General features: G+C 39.1%; 1 protein-coding gene across 1 annotated transcript; it reads left to right on the top strand.

Annotated features, from left to right (window-relative positions):
- Positions 1–1,379: 1,379 nt before the first annotated feature.
- DGCR2 (DiGeorge syndrome critical region gene 2) lies at positions 1,380–26,552 on the top strand. Its single transcript, XM_010020021.1, has 10 exons — positions 1,380–1,602; positions 4,395–4,517; positions 13,513–13,638; positions 14,843–15,053; positions 15,984–16,060; positions 18,778–18,954; positions 20,060–20,263; positions 24,044–24,196; positions 24,858–25,094; positions 25,895–26,552. The coding sequence occupies exons 1-10, from the start codon at positions 1,380–1,382 to the stop codon at positions 26,134–26,136; spliced, it is 1,773 nt and encodes a 590-aa protein (XP_010018323.1). The 3' UTR covers positions 26,137–26,552.
- Positions 26,553–27,805: the final 1,253 nt, after the last annotated feature.

Genomic DNA, 27,805 nt, shown 5'->3' with positions numbered 1-27,805 from the left:
CCTTGGGTTTTAGGCAAGAAATGCAGTGTTGTCATGAAAGCAGCAGTCAGTACAGCTGGCTTATGCTCATAGTCTTACCTTATCTGTAGCCTTTGGCAGACTGTATAATTGTTCTGTACTTCCGTGTAGCCACTGGCAGAAGGATGCAGTGATTGGCAAGGTTTTTGAGCGTTAACATTGTACAAGTGCTTTGAAATGGTGAGGAGACTATAATGACACCACTGTTTGAAGTGTTTTCACGTTCTCACACTGCTTGAACTTTGTGATGTTTTGTAAGTTTATACCGCGTATAGTGCAAAAACTACAACTGCTTCTATTTCCAGTGTTTTACTTGCCTCCCATCTTTCCAGCATATGCCAGATGAATTTAATTGCTCTAAAATGAGATTTCAGCATACTAAATTTTGTGTTGTAGCAGAGCTAAGGCTGCATCTGATGCTTGAAAGAAAAAGAAGCCTTTTATGTTAGAACCTCTTATGTGAATCATAATAGTACTGCTGTAACTTGTCACGTCGTACATGAATGCTGGAGGTGGTTGCATTTCCATTTTTTCACTTCTAGGCAGTTGTTGATGCCGTTAGCTGATGTGGTATCGGTGCCTCTGCTCCCACAGCTGCTGGCTTATAGCTGAACTTGTGCCATTACATACTTCCTAACGATTTTGAAAATACAAAATGTTTTATCTTTAACAGCTGGTAGAAAATGTGTGGTTTTAGTGCTGCTAGGAGGTGAAAGGTTAAGATATTTTCTTTCTCATCCTCTCTTGCTGTGAGTTACCACCAATAGCTATGAACAGTGTGGGATAACTGGCTTTAGGGACAAAACAGGGACTGATATTTTTTGAAACTTTGCTGTTCTTTTGAAGAACTAGAATCTTCTATGGATAAAGAAACATTTTTATTTATTTTTTTTTTTTTTATATTTACCATACTCCTGGAAAGAACAATGTGTTATGTGATCACTTACATTTCAGGAAAGATGGATGGTTACACTGTGTACTGCTGTTCACCTCCGTTCATACATCTTCATGAATCCTGTTCTGCTGCTGGTGCCATCACTTGCTTTTTCTGTGGTACAATCATAGAATTGTCAGGGTAGAGACAGGCTTGAAATGTTTTCATGTTTCTGCTGTTTTGACTTAAAAATAGACTACTGAAATTAAGTGCTTGACAGGGTTGTGGAGACTAGCACCTATTCTGTGCATCCTCGCCTCACCCAAATTTCTCTGTTTCTTGGCCAAATATGTTCATTATAGGCTTCCATCTATTTTTATGTATGTATTTACCTCTGAAGGCTCCCACCCTGGCTAGCTGATGTGCTCTGCTGTGGGAGTCGTGAGCTTGGTGTGAAGGACTGTGTGGGACACATGGGGCTGAGAGGATGGTGTTGGCAGGTGCTCTGCTGCCTGCACTGCTGCCTGTGCTGCTGACCTGCCCACCCACTGCTGTATCTGGTCTGGATGACAGCCACCAGTATGCGTATGATGAGGCCTTAGTGGAAAAACCTGCACTCTATCAATGGCAAGAGGTTTCTGAAACTGTTGATCTTAAGCATCAGTCCTCAAGGAGGCCATCAGTTGTGTCCAAACCCAGCCTGAGCACAAGTGAGAGTGGCAGTTAGAATTTCTCAGATGATTGCATCTTGTTCCTCTTTGTGCTAAACCACAATAGTTGTCATGTTGAAGCAAAACAGTTCAGATGAAACTCTTTCTGAAACTGCACAAAATTTACATAGTTCATTAATAGGTGGGGACATGGGCCCTGGTTTAGGATAGCTCAGGAGTTATTGGCAGTATTTGCAGAAAATGGAAATTTTAATTTTGCAGTATTCTTTCAGTGTCACTTTTTCCCCCCCCCCTCTGCATAGCAGTTTGTGTTCCTTGGTCTGAAATAATTAGTGCATCTGACATCCATGGTTTCCATTGAGAACAATTGTTCAGCTGTTTTGAGTGGTGTTTTAATAGAAATGTTGTATACTCTTCCGTGTGTCCACATTCTTCAGAGAGGAGTGTCTATAATACAGGAAGTAATGACATTACAGCATGTAACTGGCATTTTTTTAATGCCCATAATATTGGGATGGAGTCATCCTTTTGTCTGCACCAGTTGTATGTAATTGTACATAAAACATTAATAGCCTGTATGAAGTTGTAGAGGCAAAAGTATTCTTTACTGGTTTTCGCATGTGTACAATGACTTGTGCTTTCCTGGTGGATGCTGCCTGTGAAACCAGAGGGCTGCAGAACAGCTTTCTTCACAGGGTGTGTGTGTGACTTCCGTTACAATCAAGCAGTAAAGAAATTAAAAGTTTATTTAATAAAGTATTGAATTTTGAATTGAATTTTGCTATAACTACAGGGGGATGCAGCAGTAGAAACCTGGAGCTGCATTGAGGATAGTCTTTCATGATCTGAAATATTTACCACAGTCTCCAGTGTAAATTCTGTACTTGGAACAACAATGTGATGATTTACTGAGGACTTGACGCTTTTCTGTGAACTTCAAATTTCAGCTGGAGGTTTTGTGTTTGTTTTAGTTTTGTTTGGTGTGGGTGTCCCCTCCCTCCCCCCCCCTTTGGTTGATAATAACCTCAAATGGTGATTGGTTCCTTGGTGTGCTTTCTGCTAATCCAAAATGTGTAAAATTTTCCTCTTCTGCTACATTGGGCAAACGAAGCTTAACCTTTTATTTCTCTAATCAGGGGGAATAGCAAGTTTTATTCCCCTTTTTCCTCTTTGGGCTAAAGAAATTACTTCACTTATTGTTCAGGGAGAGGGAATTATTATGACCTAAGGTGATAGATTATTTTATTATTATTATTTTCCTTGTTAGCTCTTTGGACTGAGTAAAATTCTAACTGGGTGAGCACACTCTTGTCTTGCTGTAAGGTCTGTTGTGGCCATCAGTAGTCTGGCAGGTCTGTGTGAGTTCTTAGCCATTTTGTGACCTGGATGTTTGCTCTGAGTAGGTGGTTGCTAAGAGAATGTGCCCGCTTTTATTTTTCTAGAAGACCAGGTCTGTGCTTTGCAGAGAAACCAGTACTGGAACTGGATTTTAGTCTAACATCAAATTAGAAGCCTGTTACCAATATCCTATACCAATTACTAGGTGTACAGGTACAGTTTTTATTGGGAGTGCATGGTGACTTGGTTTTATTATGCCTGGTCATGTTGTCTGAACACTTAAGTGTGACCTCTGTCTTGATTTAGATTAAATGTGTGTTTCATGAAGGTAACAACTGCAATTACAGCTGCTCTTAGGTTGTAAACTGCGGATGAGAGAATACATGCTAGTATGTTAAATTTTGTTGTTGAGATTTCTCCCTGCAAAGTTACCTACTTGATCCTTTCACAATCACCCCCCACAAAAGCTGGTCATTCTCTAGATATGGGTTACCTGGGATTGTTGTAGCTCGCTGAGAGGAAAACGTGCTAAATTGTTCAGAAATGTTGGGTTTGAAAATTTCACAACCACCATCCAGAAGAAAGATGGGCAGTGATGGTCTGGTGCAGAAGTGAACCTATGGATGCTAATGGGGACATCCAGACCTACCATCTGTAAACAAGCTTAGGACTGTTCACTTGTATAGCCAGATGATTTTTTTTTTTTTTTCTCCTGGAAGATGTTTTGAGGGACGCAAAACGAAGCTGTATTCTTAGGTGCTGGCATTTGATAGATGGAATTGATATGAAAAAGCTTTGTAGAAAATTGTACTTTTTATAATGGTAATTAGGTCTGACAGTATAATGATGGCAAGTAGGCAGTACTCTTACAGAACTTACAGAAGCAGGAACTAAATGTTTGCAGATATTGACAGTTTCTTGTAAAGGATATGTTTGCATGGAGAAGTTCTACAGAAGAGCTTAAGCTAGGAAGTGAAAGAAGATTCATGGCTATAGAAATTGTTTTACAAATAGGTCTGTGAAATGGCTCTGAATCAGGCTGGACATCTGCACAAGTCTAGTGGGTCCTGCTGTGCATAGTGATTGGAATGGAAATAGGATTCTGAATTTATTGTGTAATCTAGCACTTAACTACCATAGCATATTTCTGTTGAACTTTGGTTCTAAGAAACGTGAATAAGCAGTCCTCAGTGCCCCGCTAGAAGTAAATGGGTAACTCTATGGTGATAGCTGCTCACAGGAAGTTTTTACCAAGGATGTTTAAGAGAATTATTTCCCAAGCACTGGAAGCCGGCCCTCCTGACTATTAAAACCACATAGTTTAACAAATGGAAGTGGTCTGAAACAAAGCAGCTTTTAACAGGCTGAGTTATCGAGAGTTTTTGTCCATTAACATTCAGTGATATGTTACGTGATGGATGACTGATATACGTATAGTCTTGCAAGAATAAATAACATTTAAAACAAAGCACAACTTTATTCTTCTTTCCTAGAGCTCCGCTGCACCCCAGGGCAGTTTGCGTGTCGGAGTGGTACCATCCAGTGCATCCCTTCAAATTGGCAGTGTGATGGATGGCCCACCTGTGAGGATGAGAGTGATGAAGTTGACTGTCCAGGTAAGTAAACCTGAGAATTCTGCTCATCCCAGTGTCAGCTTGTTTTGCAGCAGTACTCTGACTCTTTAAGGTCACTTGCTTATTTTTATTTGATAGTGGAGGTTGGTTGATGGAACTGTACCCGTAATTAACAAACTCTGAGTTGTCTTCTTTTTCTGGTTTTTTGCTTTCATTCTTACAGTCTGAGTAGGTATCCTGGAGATGATGTAGTTTAAAAAGAGACTTTCATGACAAGGAGAAAATCATGTCATGATTAAATGAAACATAAGCCTGTGGTTAAATTCAGAATTACTGTTTTGGTTGTATGTGTATATCGCTCAAACTGGGTGACATGGTTGGACTTAGGTAGAGAGCTTGTTTTATTGCTGCCTATTCTGATTATGCTTCTTGTGCTTAAGTGAAGAACTTTGTTCTGCCAAACAAGCTAGTGTATTAACTCTTCATCAACTTTTGTGATCATATGCTTTCAGGAGCCTGTCACCAGCAGTGGTTCTCTGCTAAAGCTGCTGGGTACGGAGATGTCTTAAAAAAGGCAAACAGAAGTTTTTGATTGTGAATATATGTAATCACAATTTTGAACCTTTTCATTTCTTCTTCACAGGCCAGTGCATCTCTTTTATTGTGTGTCTTAAAACTTTTCTCTACAGTGTCAATAAATTACATTCAAAATCTGGTTTAAGATGTTCTTTGCCACTAAAATAATTATTTTGCTTGGGAGAGAATCACATCAACTTTGCAGCTGTCATCACAGCATGCAGTCTGTCATCATTTGGAGTTTTGAGCTATTTTAGAGAGGTGCTACAAGACAGTAACATCAGTATTTTACAGCAATGAGCTCTTCTAAATATACATGTTTTCTAGTGGAATTAGAGAAGTAAATCTAACACACAAACTTTGAAGCTGTGCTATAGTTAGCCATCTCCCCAGTGTGTGCTATTCGCAAATAATTGAAAGAATGTGTTCAATGCTGTCTTGTAAAAAGCTTTTACCTAGTTTGTGTGAGCGTATATATTCACAGCATGGGGGGAAAAGCCGTTGGTAGTTTCTTCTGACATTGAAAAATAAGCTGTGCCATTGATATCTTATTTAAGGATATTCTTTACAATATGGATGTCCTAAAGAAAGATGCCTTTATAGTTGTGCTGTTATTTTCTCTCCTTTTTAACTTTGGCAAAATGTGGAAAAATATGGACCTAGTAAAATTCTGGAGGTTAATGGAAGTCAGTGGCTAGGGGAAGGCAGAGTCGTGTTTGGATTTACTCAAAAAGCACTGAAGGCTTCACTTGTGGGAATACTGGAACATCTACATTAGTAGAAAACAGTATTTTTTCTCTTGTTGCCTAGTGTATTGGTCAGCAATTTAAGTTGTTGCCTGGAAAGTGCAAAAGCATGATGTTGACTCAAGGACTGGAGTTAAAAAGAATGTTTGGTATATGGCTAGGAAAAGGATTTTTATGAAAGTAACATTTCTCAGTAGATAGGCCCTGCTTTTATGTTTGGGGTGTAGGTCTCACTGGACTGTCTGGCCTGACATGTTGAGAAGAACTTTAAGAAATGAAAGGAGACATGTAGGAGAGATTTGATTCATGGCCATGTCTGTGTACAGAAAGAGGAGAATAACATATGTAAAGACTACTAGAGGGGAAAATGATGGACAGCATAGAGAAGGAAAGTATTCCACTTGATGAGAAGAGTAATTGGATAAGTAATTGGTGAAAAGGCTGTGCTTGGTGAAACAGCCAGAAAGCTGGGTGTGGTGTTTATGAAAGAACTGGGATATTTGCACAGTAAGGCAAGGAGTGTAGCCGGCAAACCAGAGGAACAAGAACTACTGGTGTAGGATGTAAAAATTCTATTATACCTGTAACAAAAAAATTGGTGGGATAGCTTTGTGACCCAAAATAGGCGTTGAAGAACATGCGTTACTCAGAACTGTCAAGAATAAGGACAGGTTGGTGTGTTGGTGTGCATGTGAATGGCGTGCTGGATCACGAAGGGGAATAGCATAAAGTAAAAAGTCTGAGGCTAGAGTAAGTTTGGAAGAGCATGGTTTTCTTCTGTTGGGGAAGGCAATACATATGTGACTAGTCATAGGAGAGACTGAGTCCTGGTAAGTTGATTGGAGAGCTAATGCTACTAATAATAGTACTACATAGTCATACTCAGGAGTGGTAACTTTCTTCTTTGGCCACTGAATTAACAAGAAACGATGCAGCTTTAAATTTAGAAAATACCTTTGGATTTAGATGAGCAATTGTGAGATGATTCAGCTAAATTTAAATACTTTTTAATTAAGGTTAATTTCAATAAAGGCAGACCGAACACTAAAAGAACAAGTTAATGAAGCCACCTGGAGTTGTGAAACCTGGAGAGTTAAAGTATCTTTAAATTAAAAGGTATGAAATCTCTCTGAAGCATGAAAAGAGCTTGCAAGAAAGGGTTCTGAATCTGGCTGGGAAACTTGTTATTTTTCAGCCTTTGAGCTACTAATGGCACTTGCCAGCATGAGGAACTCAGAAAGATCAATGGCAGTGAATTAGGGTTTTGTGGTGGTGATGAAGGTGTATTTCAATGACTACTTGTCATGTTGGTGTTTTCAAAGGTTTAATATGAAGACATTGTAGGTTTTGTCACTGTTGGTTTAGTTCAACTTTTTTAGGTCTGATTCATTCACATTGGTAACAAAGCTCCTATTAAAATCAGAGGATCATAAATTAATAAATTATTTTGGTGATCATATGTTGTCTGAAGTACAAGGAAACAGCCCAAAACCTAAGACCTTTTTTGTTAGAATAATTTCTTCTGGCATTTTTTTCAGAAGACAATTAGGTAGGACATTAATTCATTGACCATCTGAATAAGTGTATGAAATGCCTATTTTTGCTAGACATGTATTTCTCTGAACACAGTCATTATAGCTGTTTTCATTCTTACTGTCTCTTTACAGAATGATAATCTTCCTTTAAAACATGGAATTCCTTTCAGTCTCAGACTTGCAAAGTGTGAAGTGCTGTTCCCCCTGCCCTTCCCACTAGGCAAGCAAATGTTAGTGAAATCTGCAGCAGTGATTACCCTCGATTCATCTCTGGTAGACTAAAACTCTTGGCTGCTTCCTCTTGTGAGCATACTAAAAATTGCTGGGAGGGTTTATATAGCATGTGCGTGCAACTCTCTTCCACTTAAGCAGTGGAGACTTGGGAAATTTGTGTACTGTTCCATATTAACAGTAATTGATCCTAAAAATAGTTTATCCCAAAGTGGTGTATTCTGTGAAATGGTAGAAACAGGCATTAATATGTTTAATACGGACTTTTACAAATGGGAATTTCTTATTTCTACTCACTTTCTCTCATGTTTCTATACAAGTACTCAAAAGAGTAACACAACTTTTTCACCTTTGTAAAAGCTCTGCATTTAAACCGGTAAGAAGGAAGGGCTCTGCAGTTTGCCTTTTACTGCTCATGGGATTTCCAGCCTTGCTTCTACCAGAATATCAGATCAGCTTCTGCAAGTATCCTGTTGTCCTTGCAGGCCTGTTGGGCAAAATCCATTTTCAGCAGTATAAGCGGAGCAGGGTTTACTATAGCTCTGGCTGTTTACCTGTTTTAATCTTATGCTACAGAGTTGATGTTTGTTTCTATTACGTATGAAGAAAAAATGGATGTCTTAACCTCCAGTGCCTGTCATAATTCCTATGCATACCAGTTTTTCAGCTTGCAATATGTTGGTGACCAGTCTGTTTTGTCCATTTATTTATTTATTTATGTTTTAAATTGGATTCTTCCCAGGAATAAGTGATCAGATTGTGCTGTCAGCTGTCCTTGGGCTTATTCCAGTATCTGAATTTGAAACCCTTCAGTTCATCCTGGAGTGCACACCCTTGCCTAATGCCACATTCTTCCTGTATAAGTTATTTCTCAGTTTTCTAGACCTACTTGGTCAGAAACAGGAACACTGGGAAGTTTCAGGTTTTCCCTGCCTGAAGCCAGTCAGCACTGGACGGCTGGCCACCCTGGTGGCCATGGTGCTGGGCCAGCAGTTGCAAGCAGTGGCTAGTTAGTGGTGTGAGCTGCCTTGTAGTTCCATGGCAAACAGTACAACTTTACATGTTTTTATGTTGAGATTGGGAGCCTAATCTCATGCAGAAACAGTCTTACTAGGAAGCCAGCTGTTAAATGCTTATCTTGAGCAATGGCCTCTTGTATGCTGTTCTTAAGGACTTCCACAGATTCTATATCAGGAAAAAATGTGCAGACCTGGAGGTCACCCCAGGACATACACACTACATCGTCTTTGAGGCTGCAAAATCTCCATTGTGGAGCCCACTGGAGGTATGGCAGGTACCATAAAGCAACAGCCACAGCATACTGTTTTGCAATCATCGTAAACAACTTTGTGTTTTGTTTCACCAAGGTTATAGTGTTTGGACAAAGTGACTCTTGTCATTTGTGCACTTCTTAGTACATCTCTCTCTTTTTTTTTTTTTTTTTTTTTTTTTTTTTTTTTTAAAGCTAGATAATAATGATAAAAACCTCCGATAATTTCCATACATTTTTCAGGATCCTTTCTGAACTCCTGTATGAATCATCCTTTTTACCCTACTTCAAATTATTATGAGCGCTTTACTGTTGTTCTGTTACTTTGAATAGTGCTCAGCGCAGCAGGATGCTGTTCTTGGTTGGCATCTGTTTCCTAGCACAGAACAATTGATAATGCAAAGCATGGAGCTGCTTTATTTCAGAAGAATCAGTCCTCTCTGGGGACTTCTGAACTGTGTTTCCAAGTCTTTAAGTACAAAACTGGATTTTATCCTGAAGTTATCTCACCTCTCAAATTATCAGATGGAAAGAAAAGCTTTCCAAGCTGTAGCAGGTAATATGTTGGACAGCAAGTTGGAAGCTTAGGGGACAGGGCAGCTTCTTACCTAAATTTTGGGAATCTATGTGTTTAAACAGGTGCAGCTTAAATCTTGGACAAATAAGATATGACAAGGACTGGTTGCTTCAAAGTTTTAATTTTGACATAATTTGACACAGTATGTCCATCCTTTTGAAGGGTTTGTCTTGAGTGACTTGTCACCTGTGACACAGTAACTCTGGAAACTAGTTCAACTCCCCAAAATCCAATATATTCCCCTTTGAGTCCTGACCCTTCAAGGACCTCTCTTTATTACAGTCAGTGTCTTTTGCCTGCCTGCCCTTTTCTTGGTGCCAAGCAAACCTTGGTGTGTGTGGCAGATTGCAGTTTCTCTTCCAGCTCCGCCAAACACAGTTTTCCATTTGGCGTCCTGTTTGTTCCTCCATGCAGTGCTGCTCGGCACGTGTATGTTCTAGCCTGTTCCCATCTCAGCTGGTGCCAGCTCTCGCTTTTGTGTGGTCTCAGCTCTTTGGCTCACGTTTTTTTTTTTTTTCCTGGTTTTTTTTTTTTTTGTTTTTTTTTTTTTTTTTTTTTTTTTTTTTTTGTTTTGTTTTGTTTTTTGTTTTTTGTTTCCTTTTACTTGGTCTGAATGATGGAGGTGCTGAGGGGGACGACAAAGGAGTTTTCTGCTCTGCTTGTGTGCTTGGCTTCCCTTAATACCATGTGCAAAGAAAGCGTTGCTGAGATCCTGTGGATAAATGCAGCAGGGTAATTTCCATGGGTATACATGGCAGAGTATGCACAACTTAACTGAATCCCTTCCACCCTCTATGAGTAATGGCAAAGCTCATATTTCTTTCAGACTTGACTGCAATTTTCCCTTTCCATTTTTTTCATGTCCCCAACAGGATCAGCAAAACTTGTACCATGGCACAAAGCATTTTCTGTGAGCCAGAAGGCTATGTTTTGCAGGCTGCAGTGACAGCACTTGTTCAACTACAAGATAGTTAGAAATGTAAGCAAATTTTCTTCCCCTTCCAATGCTCACAGAATCAGCAGTGTTGGGCAACTTTCCGGATGTATAGCACTATACTTAGGCTGTAGTCATGCTAGAGTGAATTAGATAGCAACTGTATATTGACAGAAGCTCTGTGAATACTAGTCATGGCTTGATCCATTTGGAAACGGGTTGGAGGATGCTTATGTCCACCATGTTACCATATTTGAGGGAGAAAAAAAAATTTGCACCCCATGAATTTTTCCTTGGACCTATTTTTCCCTTTTCCTCACCAGCTGACTAGCAAATTTCATTTCTGGTATAATTGTAAGAAGTCAAAGGAAACAGGACTCTTGTCTTGGATGGTGAAAATATCACTGTTGCTGTTGGTTATAGTATCTAGAAGAATAAAGGCCTTGGAAAATCACTGATCTTCCAAAATTTGATAGCTTTCAAAATACTAAATACGCACATAAGCAATAAAAATGAAGGCTTTTCCTTTCTGAAACACTCAGACATGATTAGGTTGTGACTTTCTGGCTTAGGTTGTTGTCTTAAAGCTTTGTCTATGGCACTATTAATTTATCTTTTTAAAGATAAAAATACTTTTATAAATTAAGCAAGGACAGCAGAGTACGTAGAAAACTTTTCTTCAGAGTACTGAAAATGTACAATAGAAAACCAGTCCAATTATGCCTTTGCCACCAGGATCTGCAGTGACTTTTCATGGCAGTCAGGTAACTTAGAGGCTTGTTAGCATCTCTGTCTTTATTGCCCGGGAAAAATTTGTCATTGTTGCTTTTCTCGGAGACTGAAAATTCAGGTCAAATAGAAGCAATTTACTATTTGAAGAGCACTAGTTTATTAAGCAGCTGAGAGTGTTGTGCTTGAAGGAGAAGTGACTTGTGGCGGCTGCTTTCTGCCTCTTCAGTCCTGCCTGGTTTCAGCAGCAAGTGTGCTGACACAGGCAGATGCTGAGGAAGGAATGAGTGTCCTGCTTCCTGGGTGAGGACCGACTTAACTTGCTCTGTGTGGGATCTGTGTAGCTATTTTTCAGAGCATCTGGTATAAATTCTGTCACTTTAAGATGCTAACCCAAGTAACCCTTTCTTAACCTTGCGTGTTAAAACCTGTGAACTTCTGCTTTATTCCCGGAGGAGGTGAATTGTTAAGTCCTCGTGGGCGTTCTGTTTAGCCGTGGAGGGTCAGCCATATGGTGTTGCATCTGCTCTCACTTCTGAAAGGGAACTAATTCTGTGTGCGTTTGGTTCTTACTGGTTCTTTGGGTTTAGTTGTTACCATTTAATGCCATGGGAAAATAGAGCTTTCCACACTGAGCTCAGTTCATCTTTGATGAAGTGTTCTGCATTAGTGTTATTTTTAAAGTCTTGCTATAATTAAGGGTTTGCTTTTTTTAGTTTCTCAGTATTGCTCTGAAAATCACAGTGTAAATACTGCTACTGAACCATTGGGATTAAGAACGAATTCTAAAACTAGATTAGCCTTTAAAGTAATAAAAAATAATCAGCTGTCTTCACTGTCAAATTATTTTACCATTTTGTGTCCTTTGAAACGTAGACTAACTGAATTTCTTGGCACTAACTTCTTGCTTGTGATAAATAGCATATTCTAATACTGAACAGTTAGAATTACTACTTTATTCCCATAAGGCCATGTGAGTGTATTATGCATGGCCATTTCTTAATGGGTTATCTCTAGACATGTAATTCCTAGGATAACGTGATAATTAAATATCCCTTGCTTATCCCATTAACCGAGGGCAAACTCAGTATGCTAGAGCCAGACGAATGCAAAGCTACTCTGCTATTCCTAGGCTCTTGCTAGTGATTGTTTTGTTCATCTGTGCTAAGATTTGTTCCAAAGAGTGCACTGTTTGATGGTGGGTCTTCTGGAGGTCTTTCCCCCCAGGTAGTACATCAAACAGTCTGCAACTCTGGGTTTAAATTATCATGAAATTGCTGGGGACCTCTGGCTTTTTAAAGGTAGTCTGAAAAGAGAAAGTTTGATTGACATAGTTTTGAATATATTTCAGGTGGATGTAGTTACACCTGTTGAAGATGACTGTGTAGCCCCTCTTTATTTGGGATCATGACTGGTTTATTTGGTTTAGCTAGGCTAAATAGAGCTAATCAGCTTTAAAGGAAAATAAGCTGATCTTTTTATATAGAAATGAATGTCTGCAATAGCTCTATGTGGTGGTGAACTCTATTACTTTAATAACATCTAGTAATATTAGATAATGTACTAGTAGATATTTCTAATTCTTACATTCTCAGGTTCTTTATTTTTCTGTTTCTAAGGTTAATCCCTTGTTTCCAGATTAATCTTTCCCAGTGCTCATCTCCATCTTTCTTAAAGGTTTCTCCCCATCACCATGCCAGCTTTCCTAGGATCTTGCTAGTTTTGCTGGCTCCAGCCAGCGTCTCCACCTGAACTCCTGGTAGACATGTGGAGCCCCCCGGTCCTTTTCCTTTTTCTGGAATAACATCATGGACTGTGTTCATCCTAAGTTAATGAATCCAGTTGTTGTGCACACTTGTTAGAAGCCATGAGACTGAGATGAGGGTGTGTATGTGTTTTGCTTCAGCAGTAGCAAACTAACATTTCCTCTAGAAGCTTGAAAGTGGATAAAAAACCTTGTTGTTCTGACTGAAGATAGGTTTCCTTTTGTGGTTTTAATTTTGTCCTAGGTCTCAGAGAATGTGTTGGAAAACGTACTGGGAAAGTTGTCTTATATCCTGGAACACACAACTGCAAAATGAAGCAAGTAGAGAGTAGGTAGCTCTGTAAACAAGAACAGATAAAATGCACTGGGGATAATATGTTTGCTACAGCAATTGAAATGACGAGCGTTAAGTCCTGTGTATAACTGCAGGCTGTTGAGAATCTGCCAGAATGTTTTGCTTACTCTGCAAGACTCATGTAGTGGCTTGTTGGTTCTTTTTAATTGTAGGTATTTCGGTTATGTTTTGTGAAATGGCCAAGCAGGGATTTACCATCTTTGTTTACCTACATTACTTACTGTATGTCTTGAATTAAAACCCAGACAAAGATTAATAAAATGAAGTCTGCCTTTGCTTGTATCTTTCACCAATACTGACTATGCCTTCTGGTCCCCAGGATTGACAGGGGACCAGCGAACTTACCATGGGAAGGAGAATGTGGACTCCAGGCACAATCGAGGGAGAGGAGGAGAGACAACACGCTTTCACACTGTCAATGTGGCACAGCCTGTCAGATTTAGCAGTAAGTTGCAGACTGGGAAATCTGGGGCATCTTTCTGCAATTAATTTACCAATTTAGGCTACTTTTTTAAAGGAGAAATTAATAGATTTGCATCGCTCTTTGACCAGATTTTCTTAATGTGCACTGCTTTTTAAGGTTTTTGTACATTTCTTTTATATAAATATGTATGTTGTGCATATTAGATATTGTTATATTCTGTCCCATCTTAGTGATGCTACTGTATTCTGTCCCTTCTTAGTGATGTGAACAGTAGATCTTAAAAGATCCCATATAAATGGAGGGTAAAGAAAGATACTTAGTTCAAGGGCTTCAAATCTAAGCCTGTATATCATTATTTGATGATAAAGATCACCGTTTCTGAAGGGAATAAAGAGGCTTGAGAACAGGAACCCTGAATGCATGTAACGAACATAAAACGGTTTGTGTATTTGAAGTTCTTGGTTGTTGTGCAAAATTAACACTGCAAATGCAGGTGCTAAAATAATTTCCTGTCTGTTTTAAATTTCATCTGCCTGTTTCTGTGATTCTCTCTATTAGTTACCCGTCACCCCCAAGAATGCTTGTCAAAAGCCCCTGGGCCTATTTCATCCAGAAATGCCTCAAGGCTTTTGTTTTGATATTCCCTCAGTTGAGTTAATTGAGAGAAAGCAGAGACAGCGTTCATGCTATCACCTTCTTGTTGCTAAAGATCCACTTTGCAGTGATGTTTTTCCAAAGCAAACAACAGTTGCCCCAGAACCCCCATTGTCTTCAGTGATTGACTATGGGAGCAGGATTATGTGAATACTACTGAGACTGTATGTAAACGTTGAAAACTTCACAGCAAGTTGGATGTATTGCTAACCACCTAATAGAAAGACACAATCATTAAGTTGACCACCTCTGTTTTTTTCTTTCTGCTTCTTGCTGCTTGTTTTAACTTGGATTGATCGAACTGATTGGATTTACAAAGATGTGCAGGGAAATATCTTCCACAGTAGATCATCAGTCTTAATTAAAGGCTTTAAAGGCTGTCACAGTGCAATGAAACATTACTTGGAGTTGCATCTTCTTAAATATATTAATAACAATTTTCCTTTATCAAAAGCTGTAGTATACACCCAAGTGATTATGCATTGCATTGTCATGAACTGATAAGAATGCATTATCTTGAAGATCCTAATTTGGGGGGAATGGTTTCCCTTCTATTCTTCATGTTTCCTAGGAAAGTGCCCAACAGGATGGCACCACTATGAGGGCACAGCCAGCTGTTACAGAGTGTATTTAAATGGGGAGAACTACTGGGACGCTGTGCAGACATGTCAGCGGGTGAATGGATCCCTCGCCACCTTCACTGCAGACCAGGAGCTGAGGTTTATCCTGGCACAAGAGTGGGACTTGGAAGAAAAAACATTTGTAAGGAAGGACCAGCGTAGGTGAGTAGGAAGGAGAGGACAAAGATCTTGTATTACATGAGAATGGTTTCTGTGCAATATGAATGCTGGTAGTTCAGTTTGCTTACAAAATCTAATGATAAATTGACTTCAGGTTAACAGTATGCGTGTGCTGGTTGGTAGTTTGGCAGTGGCCATCTGTATTTTATAACTAACATTCAGAGATAGGCTACAATTCAGCAGTCTTTTTATCTTCAGGCTGTCTCAGCAATGTACTAGTATTCTTGAACTGCAGCAGGGAAGATGGACTTTACAAAGACTTACTGCTGCCCTGGCTTGTGTAGAAATAATTATTTAAAACTCAGTGGAGTTCTTGATTCCTTTAAATCCTGTAGCTCTAACAAAGACTGAAAGTTTGAGATGAGCATGAAGTAAAAAGCCATTTTGAATTGTAAGAACTATGTTCTGGTAGCTTTAGATATTTCATACTGTTAGCTCACCACAAACATAATTCCTTGGTTTTTGTCAGTCTTGTGGGCTGCCATTGACAGATCACCAGGAGTGGTTCAGTAATGCTCTGTCTCTGTCTCTGAAGAGTTAGATCTGGAGCAGTCTGACATGAGTCGTATATGTTTATAAAATATTTGACTTCTGGGTGCTTTTGTGTGGTTTTTGGGTTTGAGATACTGAAGTGCTGCTATAACAACATAATAAAGTGCTTATGAGTAGAAATAAAAGACATAGTGAGTTATCATTTGTAAACATAGAAAACTATCAAGTATTTTGCTCTATTCTTCAACTGCATCTATATATTGCCAACATAAGGGCTGAAATGCTAAGGAAAAAATCATCAGAATGTTTTGAAAGTTAGCTTTGAAGTATAAAGACATTGGAAGATTCTGTGTAATTTATTTTAACTTCTTAGTATGATTTTTGGCTTTTATCTTTAGAATCTAACACAATTTCTTCTAGGTTCTGGGTTGGATATCAGTATGTGATTACCAATCGAAATCACTCTCTAGAAGGTCACTGGGAAGTAGCTTATAAAGGTAGGCTCCCGAATTATTATTTAAATGGCCTATGGAAACTGTCTTGAAGTATGAATATAATTTGCAAGAACAATGTAACTCCTTTCAGTGATAGGGTTGAAATAGTGAAGGGGAACTGGTTTGCTCTACAGTATCAAAAGAATTTATTACTTGACATGCATTATATTTTCAAGTGTAAGAAGTTTCATAGTTTTCACATTGATATCTTGTGGAAAGAACATGTTTTTCAGCTTATTTGGGTTTTCCCCTTGATTAAGCTCAGAAAAAGGAAACTACTCTGTAGTTCCTTATTCTTTGTCTAGATCAATTGCTGATTCCTGATTCTAGTATTTGCACAGACTAGTGCAAGTAGCATATTTGGAGGTTTTAGCTTTCTAAAAATCGATAGATTTTTATGTACAAAAAAACCTTTCAACCAAACCCAATCTTGAGTTTTGGAGAAATACTCAGATTTTTTTCACTTTAAAGTACTTCAGATAGTTTACTTAAACCAAGATAAAATTTACCTAATACCAGAAATAAATCCTAGTTATATGAAAAGCTGAGCATTAATCTGATAGGCATTAATCTGATAGGCATCACTGACTGAACTTTTTCAGCTGTAAAACCAGCAGCCCCCTCTACTGAAAATGCGAAGTTATAATTCAGTTGAGGGATTAATTAATCTTAAAGTTGTTACATCATAGAATCACAGAATGGTTTGAGTTGGAAGGGACCTTAAAGTTCTCACAGTTCCAACCCCCTGCCACGGACAGGGACACATTCCACTAGAGCAGGTTGCTCCAAGCCCCTGTGTCCAACCTGGCCTTAAACACTGCCAGGGCTGGGGAAGCCACAGCTTCTCTGGACACCCTGTGCCAGCACCTCAGCACCCTTACAGGGAAGAATTTCTTCATAATATCCAATCTAAATCTACCGTGTCAGTTGCTCTTATGTGTAGAATTGAATCTGTAAATGCTCTACTGGTTTAGGTAATGGAATGGGGTTTTTTTAAAGCACCAGCATTGTGAATTCCAGTATAGCATTTGAAAACTAATCTGAATAGTTTTCTTCTCATATACAAGTTTCAGTAATGGAAAACCTGGAAGGAAAACTGGCCATTAGGTACAGATACATAATTATGAACAGAATTTTGCTGAACGGTTGGGTCTCGAAAAATATTTTGACACACGAGAAGTAATAGAACCCTGTGTGGTGCCATGCCCAAAAATACTGGTTTCATCATTTAAGTGAAGAGAGTTGACAATATTCAGAGGAAACTGCTGCTTCTTGGGGAGGCAGGATCATTTTCATTATTTCCTTAAAGCAAAACACCTGAAGATGTCTTTGGACAGCAGGGGAAAGGGAGGAAGGCAAGTCCAATTTTTTTCCCATAATAATAGGGATTTCTGGTCCTGACAAAACTGTTTATGTAGGTAGGTTTCTCCTGGGAAGCCCATATGGTGGTGGTGGGGTAACGGACCGACGGACGAGAAAGCATTTTTCCTTTAAAAGGCTTTTGGTCTTCGGGAAGTTGACTGCACTGCCATCTGCTGGCAGAGCGTTTTCTGCCAGGGAGGCATAAATTACAGAAAAAATAGTACTTGTTTTTTATCACGAGTTTTATTTAATTTGATGTATTATAAATGTAAGCCTTCTCAATACTATATATTGTTTTGTTTGAAAGCTTTCTATTTAATAAAGGGGTACCTATATGAAATAAAGTACATAGTAGTACATAATAGCATTCAGTAGCTTCTGAAAAATTTTGCTTAGGACTCATAGTCTTAAAATGCAATGAGATTGCATTTTAAAAAAATAAACATCATACCTTAGAGTGTTTAAAAGGACCACAAGAGCTGTTAAAATCAATGTTTAAGCACACAGATTTGGAAAGTAACTTCTGAAAACAGGCTAATTTTGATAATTGCTATCTTGGTCTCCCATTAATCTCTGCAAGTTTGCATACCAGCAGATTTAATAGTGAAACAAGTCACTGGTTAGAAACAACACCTCTTGCACTGTATTCAACCCATCACAATAGTCTCTTAAGTTACCTGAGCTGGAAGGACCAAATAGTGTATACCACCACTGCAGCAGCAGAGGCAGAGTTGCAGGCTTGTTTTCTGCATAGCACTGTTCTGCACTCTTGAGTGAGTAGCATAAGATATGGGGGAGCAGCACATGGTGTTCAAGGCCAGATTGGACAGAGCCTTGGGCGACCTAGTTTAGTGGGTGGTGTCCCTGCTCATGGCAGGGGGGTTGGAACTAGATGATCTTAAGGTCCTTTCCAACCCTAACTATTCTATGATTCTATGATAGATGTACGCACATCTTTGGAGTGCCAGATACGAGATTGGTACAGGTTCTTACTCCACTGGTAGAAAGCATGGCCAAACTCAGTGTTGTTTGAAAGGGTGCATAACCATTGGTAGGCAGCCCCTGTGGGACTCCAGAAAGCAGCACTTGTAGAGATACCAGAATATCACTGCCACTGGTTCAGAATGACAGAATTACCCAGTACTTTGAAAACAGCAGCCTCTTCTCTCTGTGAGTCACCCCTTCCCTCCTTGCTTTTGCCTTCCCCCGGAGGAAGGAAGAATGTTGCTAATGGAAGCTAAAGCTAGAGGACAGTAGCCTTGTAGCAGAGTTGGTGTGCATGAAATGAGTGACATTACAGAGCCTTTCTAAAGCTTTGCATACCCACAGGCTGCTTACGCTAATGCATTTCGTTCTAGGCTCTTCAGAAGTATTTTTACCCCCTGACCCTATCTTTGGTACGGCTATGTCTGAAAAGGAAAATGTTCTTTGTGCCCAGCTTCAGTGTTTCCATTTTCCTACCCTTCGGCACCATGGTTTACACAGCTGGTATGCTGAAAACTGCTATGAGAAATCTTCATTCCTTTGCAAAAGGAGTAAGTTGGTTTTAGTTCAGTGTTTACTGTGTTGTGTGTTTAAATATAACAAAAATGGGGACATTTATTAGTTATCCTCCCTACCTTCTATCCAGTGAATTAAAAAAAAAAAAAAAAGAAAGAGTGTAGGAGTTAAATTTCCGCTTGGTTTAAATAAATAAGAACACTATAATGTGTGGTTGTCAGCCACAGTACAGATTGTCACTAAAAAATTACTGTTGAGCAGCTACATCTGCCCCAAAATAAAGTATACTTGGGAGGGTGGGGGGAAAGTTAGAAAGGAAAGAAAGTTAGAAAAAAAAGTGCCTTATTAGGAAATATCACTCTTAAATTGTGTCACATGAAAATGAGGAAATGTTTATTTCTGGTTTCTTTTTGCATATAGCAAATTCTGTTAAATTCTTTTCAGCTAATGATTAGAACTGGGGGGTAAAAAAAGCAAGTGCAGTTACTGACTTAAAGTGGGGGAAAAAATATAGCTTTTATTCTGTATCTTGTTTTTTTTCACTCCAAAAGGCCTGATACCAACAGAGGTATTGGCAGTATTTTCAGGTAACATTTAAGATGCCTGATATTGATGGTACTTCTTTCAAGGAGAAACGTTGTTGAACTTTTACTGCAGTTCTTGAAGCTTTTCTAGTTGGCTTTTTCTTTAAAGCAGGAAAAAGACTTTGAGAATGGCAAGAGAGGAAAATTCAGCCCTTTATCTGCTTTTGCACCTGAAATACAGGAAGAAAGGATATTGCCTTGTCTAACTTGAGATGTAATAAAGTCTTGGTATCCGATATTGAAGGATGTGTGTTTTGTCAAAATGATGATCAAAAGAGGACCTTTTTAGTCATACCTGAAAGTGTGTTAACTCCATTAAATAATTAAAACTCGCTTTGTCAATTTTGAGCAGTAAATCATCCCTGTGTGCCTCTAGACTATCCATTATCTTCCCCACTCCTTAGTCATCCCTTTTCAAAGTTGCTTTAATGTGAAGGCGTGACTTCTAACTGATGGCCTGCTTATGTTTACAAATCACTTAATGTAACAGAATAAACTGGACTGCTGTCTGGCATGCTCACAGACACTTGGATATTGATGTGCGTTTCTGTTCTAGGCCAGACTTGTGTTGATATCAAAGACAACATTGTCGATGAAGGCTACTATTTCACTCCAAAAGGGAATGATCCCTGTTTGAGCTGCACATGTCACAATGGTGAACCTGAAATGTGTGTGGCTGCTTTGTGTGAACGGCCCCAGGGGTGTCAGCAGTATCGCAAAGACCCTAAGGAATGCTGCAAATTTACATGCTTAGACCCAGGTAAGAGCTGACTGCTACAGTTTTGCCAGGAGAAATTAGCTCAGTGCTCAACTTGGTTATCTTTGGGTATAACATTGTTTGTTTGAAATGATGCATCCTTTCCATGCCTCCACATTGGTGGGTACAAACTCCCTGTGGAGAAAGATATTAAAGCATGGAAAATGGAACATTTCAGACCATGTCTGTAAATAATTAGTCATCCTTGATGTTACTTACATAGGAGAAGCAGTAGCTTATTTTCTATATGGAAGTTGACACTACACTGGATTTTTTAGAAGCACTTTTTACATGGTTCCTCTATTGCATTTAGTTGTCATAAAAAGAAAATACTTTTCTCTTGAGCACTAATTAAGCATCTTTCCATAGACATGAGGATTTATCTGACTGGAAGCTCACATGCAGGATCACATGGGAAGCAGAGTTTATAAATTATATAGAGGTTCAATAATAATCCAGACATGCAACCTTGCTTATTGGATTTGGCATCTTGGTGCAGCTTCTTGTTTTGGATCAATAAAGACTTCAGTTGACTTTGGACTGTTTGTCAGTCTTCATTTGGGGATGTAAATTTTTTTTTCTTGGGGGGTGGTGGTGGTATTTTTCTGTAAAGAGACTTGTAAAAGGAAATGTGTCCTACTTGGAATTTATTGTGAGGGTGGTCAAACACTGGAGCAGATTGCTTATTTCTATCTGTGGGGATATTTAATGCCTGGTTGGATTCTGTCCTGGGGAAATTACTCTAGCTGATGCTGATTGAGCAGGGTTTGGACTAGATGATCTCAGGACATACCTTCTGACCTCAGCCATTCTGTAATACTGTTATTTCCTGGTATTTTAAAAGAACCCAGTCTTATGTGAGTGCACTAAGAAGCTATTCCTCTGCACTCCTTATGGAAAACATGGAAAGTCAACTCACTCTTCCCATCACAGGCTTCTCTTTCAGCCTGTTACAAAAAGGGGTGCTTACTGGCTTCCAAATTTGCAGTCTTTTTTATGTCTTAACTACAGAAGTTAATCATTAAAGGCCTTTGGCTTCTCCTTGGTGTCATTCATATTTGTTCTGAGGGTTAAGCTTAACAGATGTATGTAGCTAGTGTTGCAGGTTGGTCGGTGAAGGAGTGGGGGGAAAAACAGGAGTCTTCCTTCCATTCTTATCAGCAGACTTAAGGCTTTGTCGTCACTTTTTTTTTTATCTTCAGGAACAGTGTCAGAAAAGCATCATCCAGCAGACAGGATAAGATGACCTGGGATAACCTCGTGCTGTGTTCTTTAATCCTTGCTTATTGCTGTAGGTCTTAACTATTTCGTGAATACTGATTTGAAGAGTGTATTTTACCACATCCTTCCTGATCCTTAAGCTCTTCTTTCTGTACTGCTGCTAAATAAGACACTTTCATTATACTCTTGCCTGAGCTGAAGAATCATCAAGCAGTTGTCAAACTTCCTTCATAATGAAGTTACTTCAGCTCGTGATAAACACTGAAATTTTTAAATGAAGCATTTCAGTTTTCCTTCTGAGTGTTTATAAATGACTATTCCAGATGACAGAATTAATGAATTACTTTCTTTAATCAGCACGTATTTATCTTTGTCCGACTTTTACATATCTCTTCCCTAAGCTCTGTTGCAAAGGAAAGAAAAGAGTTTACTAATCAACAGTAAGTAAATTAATCACCCAAGGAGAGACTGGGGGGAAATAAATCCTGCTGTTGGGTTGGCAGGTAATCAGTTCTCACAGTGTGAGTGGGTGAGCAATGATTACAAGTAGATAGCGAATATTACTCAAGGATTGATAGTAGGGAAATTCTTCAGTGGTAGGAGTAAGCAGAGCAATCACAGCTATACTCACTTGAAAGATGCTTCTCCTCATTCATTTGAAGATAAATAGCAGGGGAAAATCTTTCATGCTGCTCCACAGATGTGGTAGAAAACATTTTTTCTGTGTGGCTCTTGTTTAGACAGACCTGCAAACTCCTATTTGTGAAAAGGTGATAAAATAAATAAAACGCTTTGAAAGAGATGATAGTGCAGAAACTTTTTTAGTGACTAAACTAGTGCAGTTACAGGGTATTATGACTGTATTGGGTGTAAAACAGCCTTTCTGAAATAATCTGTTTGTGTGTGTGTTTGTGGGTTGGAAATATCTGTGATGACTTATCTTGTTGAGTACAAGCTGAATGTTTTTTTTGTTTGTTTGGGGTTTTTTTGTTTGTTTGTTTTTTGTTTGGTTGGGTTTTTTTGTTTGTTTTTTGTTTTTTTTTAAATCTAATTTGACCTGACAGTAGTGTATCCAGGTTGAACATTAGGACCTTTCACAGTGTAATAGAATGTGATAGAGGCCCAAGATGCCAAAGAAGGTCCATGAATTGCAGTTGCAGTTGGCATAAGGAGAATACGTGGAAGTCAGACTTTCTGCCTATAACATTGCCTGTGTGTATGTTTTACTTAAGTCACTTTATTTAAGGCAGCTAATAGCACTAATTTATGATGTTCATGAAGTTCATGTTGCTGTATAATGGAGGAACAACAACAGCAGATCTGTGTGTTCAGGAGGGTGTGTTGGTTGGTACGTGTGTGACTGTGTTGGTTTAAGCTCTGATAGTAATGAGTTTCTGAAAGGTTTGACCGCACAGAGGCTTTTGTACTGCGCAGACAGGTTTTAGAGGGTGTAATGTTTGAGCTCTGTGCATGGTGCACTGTTAAATGAATTTCTTGTTGCTGAGAATGCTTCACATAATAAATACCAGACTGTTAGCAATGTACTTTAACGATGTATGAATTTGGTGGATTTTTCTGTTACGAGCGTTTGTAGCAAGTCAGTGCTTCATCTGCTTCTTACCCACACCTAACCTGGGTGTGTTTCTCATTCAGAGATCTTTAGTGGGAAATTGGTGCAAAGAACACAGCACACTCATTTTTAGGTCATTTTTCTTTGTGTAGAGTATCTGTATGTGTACATGCTACTTAAGCATAACCAAGTGTGATTAGTTGAATTGTAAAAAATTAATACCTCTCATGTCTGAGCACTGATAGAACAGGGATAATTTGCTCACAACAGCCTTCCAAATATGGATCTGGTTAGCAACGATACAGAGCTCTTAGAAGTTCTGAACTCCTGGGTCTGTTTCGTGTTCTGCCACTTGCTTTCTGTGTGATCTAGAAAAAGATTGAATTCCTGTTTACCTTTATCTCTTCAGATTCTGAAAGATGATTATCATGTTGATTCACCTTTTTAAGGTATTTTTAGGTCCTATCATTTAATGGTGCTAACCAGTGTACCAATGATGTGGAATTGAGATGACTACATCTTGGCGATGGTAACGTTTAGAGATTTTGTTGACGGAAATGTAAAAGTTAAGATGTCCAGAAGTCATTTAGAAATAGTGTGTAGATAACACCAGTTCTCAGGCCTTTCCCATAGCTTCCAGGCTTGATGTTTCCTTTACTGTAACATCATCAGCTATGTCAGGGAGACAAAGGCATGTGCAAAATGCCACTAACCTTTCCTTTTCCTGATTTTCAGAGACCTGAGGCCTTCAACATTTTGTCCCTTTTGCTGATTAAGATATTTTCAGAAACACTTAGATCTTCTTGCAATAAATAGATAAATCACCTGATGATTCATAATTTTCTTACATTTTTGAAATATGGAGAAGTGTTAAACCAGCCTAATGAATCTCCACTCTACATTCATCTCTCCATTACTGACAGAAGAACATCAAGAAAAATGAGTCCTGAACAGAAGTATAACAGACTTCTTTTATATGTTTTCTGTAACAGATGGCAACAGTTTGTTTGACTCAATGGCAGGTGGAATGCGTCTGATTGTTAGCTGCATTTCCTCCTTCCTCATCCTCTCTCTGCTGCTTTTCATGGTCCACCGGCTACGCCAGAGGCGGAGAGAGCGCATCGAGTCTTTGATTGGAGCAAATTGTAAGTAGCCTATACCTGTAATAAGTCCTGACTGAAGTAGTGTATATGCTTCAGCATAAAGGCAGCAGAAGAAAAGTCAAGTCTGTGGAAAACATCAGGGAAAGTCTGGTAGTAGATTTTAGTCAGTACTGTACCCAGATGTAGGTCCGGGCTGGCTGCCTGGACTGGTCATGATTTGTACAAATTTTGGTTCTCTGAACCACTGCACATGCAAAGAAAAAATTTACATCAACACCTTGTGCCTCATGCTTATTACTGACAGATTGACGCACATAAAGGTGAGAAATGTTATGGTCTTGCTTGACTGTGCCTCTATGTGTGTGTCTTGGTAAGTTGTTCAAACTTGAACTTTAGACTATAATGGAAATTATTTTTTATGTGCTGCAAATCTGAAATATCTTCTGTGTGTCTTCTTATTTTGGAGAGGTTAGGTTAAAATTCTGAGGTAATGCAGGACAAACAGGCTGGGTTCAGGTGGGCCTGGGAATCATTGTGTAACAGCAGGGAGTTGACTTGTATAGGTTATTTAGACTTTTTTAGGTCTTCGGGAGATATGAGTGTCTTGGGTGTGGAAAGTGGAAAAAGGTGTTGAGATCTGCCTTAAACTGACGAAGAAAGCATGGGAGAAAGTCGCTTACTACTGTTTCTTTTCTTGAAATAGTGCACCATTTTAACTTGGGCCGCAGAATGCCTGGTTTTGATTATGGTCCCGACGGTTTTGGAACTGGCCTTACTCCACTGCATCTTTCAGATGATGGGGAAGGTGGGGCATTTCATTTCCATGATCCACCTCCACCCTATACTGCTTACAAGTATCCAGATATTCAACATCCAGATGACCCACCTCCTCCTTATGAGGCTTCTGTCAATCCAGACAGCATCCTTTGTTCCACTCCAGGTATGCAGGCAATAACTTCTCTTTTTTTTCCTCTTTTTTATTTTGGCTAGAGGGTAGATTAATTTTTTTTTTTTTTTTTTAAACTATCATCATGTGGTTTAGTGATTGTGATGAGAAAATATATTTAATGATAAAATCTCCTATTTCTGCAATGGAAAAGTCTTTTGTTAAAAATGTATCATTAAGCTTGTTTCTTCTCAAAGGTTCTTTGGAATACGTAAATTCAAGTAGAATCGTTGCTGCAAGTAGTTTAACTCTTAGACCTTACCAGTTTTCAAGCCTTACCTTGGATGGGTTACCTGGTTACCTAGTTTCCACTATTGTGGTACCTTTTCTGGTCTTCTGGAGATAAGTCTACAGAGATTGCTATTAAAAAGTAGAAGAAATGTCAAGTACAAGAGATTTTGAATAAAATCTATCCGGCATCTTCTCTCTTCCCCACTTCCCCCACCCACACCCCCCAAAAATTGACCAAAAATACCACTTTCTAATGATTCACCCATCACTCTTCAGTTTTGCAGCTGTGCTAGTCACATACTGTAGAAATCATTCCAGTTTGGGATTTTTATAGCAGCATATCTCACAAGATAAGTGAGCCTGATTAGTGCAAGTATCTTATTTATATATCAAAGTCTTATTTTTGCTACACAATTTTCCTCTTTTGTAGTGTCATCTCTTTGTGCATTAATGTGAAACTGGGAAAAACTCAGAGATTCTGGAAATACAGATAGTAAATCTATTTGGGAATGTGAAATGATATACCTCGCGTTCTGATTCTACTTGGTTTTTGTCTTTTGCAGATGGAGTTCTTTCTCAGACTGTGCAAAGCAGTCCTCCATCACTAGGAAACTGTGATGCATCCTCACAGCTTAGAGAGGGATCGCTTCCTCCCTCAGTTGGTCCTTCTCCAGTGGAGTTAGAAGACTCTGCTGACAGCAGCACCTTTCTTGTCCCTCCTGACACAGTGCTAAGTGAAAACACTCCGGCAGAAACTCTTACAGGCAGCCGTCACAGCCACTGTTCTCTCAATACCATTGTATAGAGGAAAAAAAAGCCGATCACTGGTCAGAGAGAGTTTTAGCAACTGTTTGCACAGACAAACACTAATCCGTGGTTTGAACTTCAGAAGGAATCTCCACTTTGTTTTTTGAACACCGCTTTTATGTTCTAGTTTAGGATTGTGCCTCTCGTTTTTTGGCTGTCGTTATTCATTCACTAATCAGTTTGTTCTGTAAATATGGATTGTATAACTGTTCTTTTTTTTCCATTGGCTATGGAAAAAAGTGCAGAGAATTCCTTTGACTTCTAAGGAGGTGAAAAGTATGGGTAGGGGTTTTACTTTGTTGGGTTTTTTTCCTTAACCTGAGAGGAAACAAAATCTTCATCAGAAAAAAGCTGCTTGGATTTGGCTGGATACCACTGGACCCAGGGAACAGACGATGGAAAAGGTGGGTGGGGGCAGTCACTACTCAATCAATTGCTTTCTCTCTTGCTTCAGTGCTATACTTGGAAAAGGCAGAGAAGACGGAACTGGAGGGGAAGGGACTAGGGCTTGTTTTACAAAGAGGGAACACCGAGGAGCTAAAACACATACCACCAAGTGAGAGTTACACAGTATAACACATTTGCGTGTTTTGATCTGCCTTGCTGTCTCAGAACACCATAGGGACTGCAGGATGAATGATCTATACAATATGTGACAAGGGGGTACTAAGAAAACTAGGATTTGCAATCACAATTATTTGTTGTTGGTAGCTGCAAAATCCGATGTTGTCGGGTAAACTTCTGGCCCATAAAGAAAACCGAGTCTTTGTAATGCTTGTGTCCCTTCAGTAGAATCCTCATATGTATTAGGCAGTACTTTAGGGAAGAGGTGGGGAGCACTTAATTTTGGTGCAGCCTGACTTCACTGTATGAAGCCCCTGTTTGTTATAACCCCATAACGAAGATTGAGGTGTTTTTTCTTTGTGGTTTAACTCCTGAACAGTTGCACAAGACTGGCCTGGATAAAAGGCCATTGTTCTTGCTTTTCTTATTGCATGCTATATTTAGCATGTGTGTTCCCTCCATTTCACTTCTTTACAGTTCTACAAATAACATTGAAAAGCAGTGATCAACACGCACTATACACAATGTTTAATTCTAATTGGACACTTGTTCCCTATCAGGGTCCCTTAAATTGCCAACCCTATTCTGGGGATTTCCCACGTGCCCCCCAAACCATTTATCCAGGTCCCACAAGGGGTTATCACGAGGTTAGTGTACTTAAATCAGTAAAGCGGTTTGCTTCAGTCAGATATGTCATCTTAAATTTCAGTTGAACTCTTTTTAATTTACAGATGGCAAAATGATTCATTCACTCCTTCACTAAACCCAATATCAAGCACTGTTGGTTTTGATAATGAACACAAAGTAATCTTTACAGGTGACTTTACATTTAAATTTTGATTTCGGTGCACAAATAATTTACCCTTTCTTCCCATCCTCCTCTTGCCTCTGCTTCTCCTTGACTTACTGTAACAGTCAGCAGGTGAGATGAATTGTAAGGAATTTGTAAGAATGCCCCTGTGAGTGTTCTCCTGTTACCTTATGAAGGGCAAAAGCCTAGAGGGACAGGAAGAAAACACTGCATGGGTGTGTGTGATCTATTTTTTCTAGTAATCATGAGAAATCATACTTGTATGTCAAATCCTACCCCACTGTTGTGGTTT

This window comes from Nestor notabilis, unplaced genomic scaffold, assembly GCF_000696875.1.
Source record: "Nestor notabilis isolate BGI_N333 unplaced genomic scaffold, ASM69687v1 scaffold15928, whole genome shotgun sequence".
Lineage (NCBI taxonomy): Eukaryota > Metazoa > Chordata > Aves > Psittaciformes > Psittacidae > Nestor > Nestor notabilis.
Note: the sequence above shows the minus strand (reverse complement) of the source record. Positions and strands in the feature narration are given on the sequence as shown.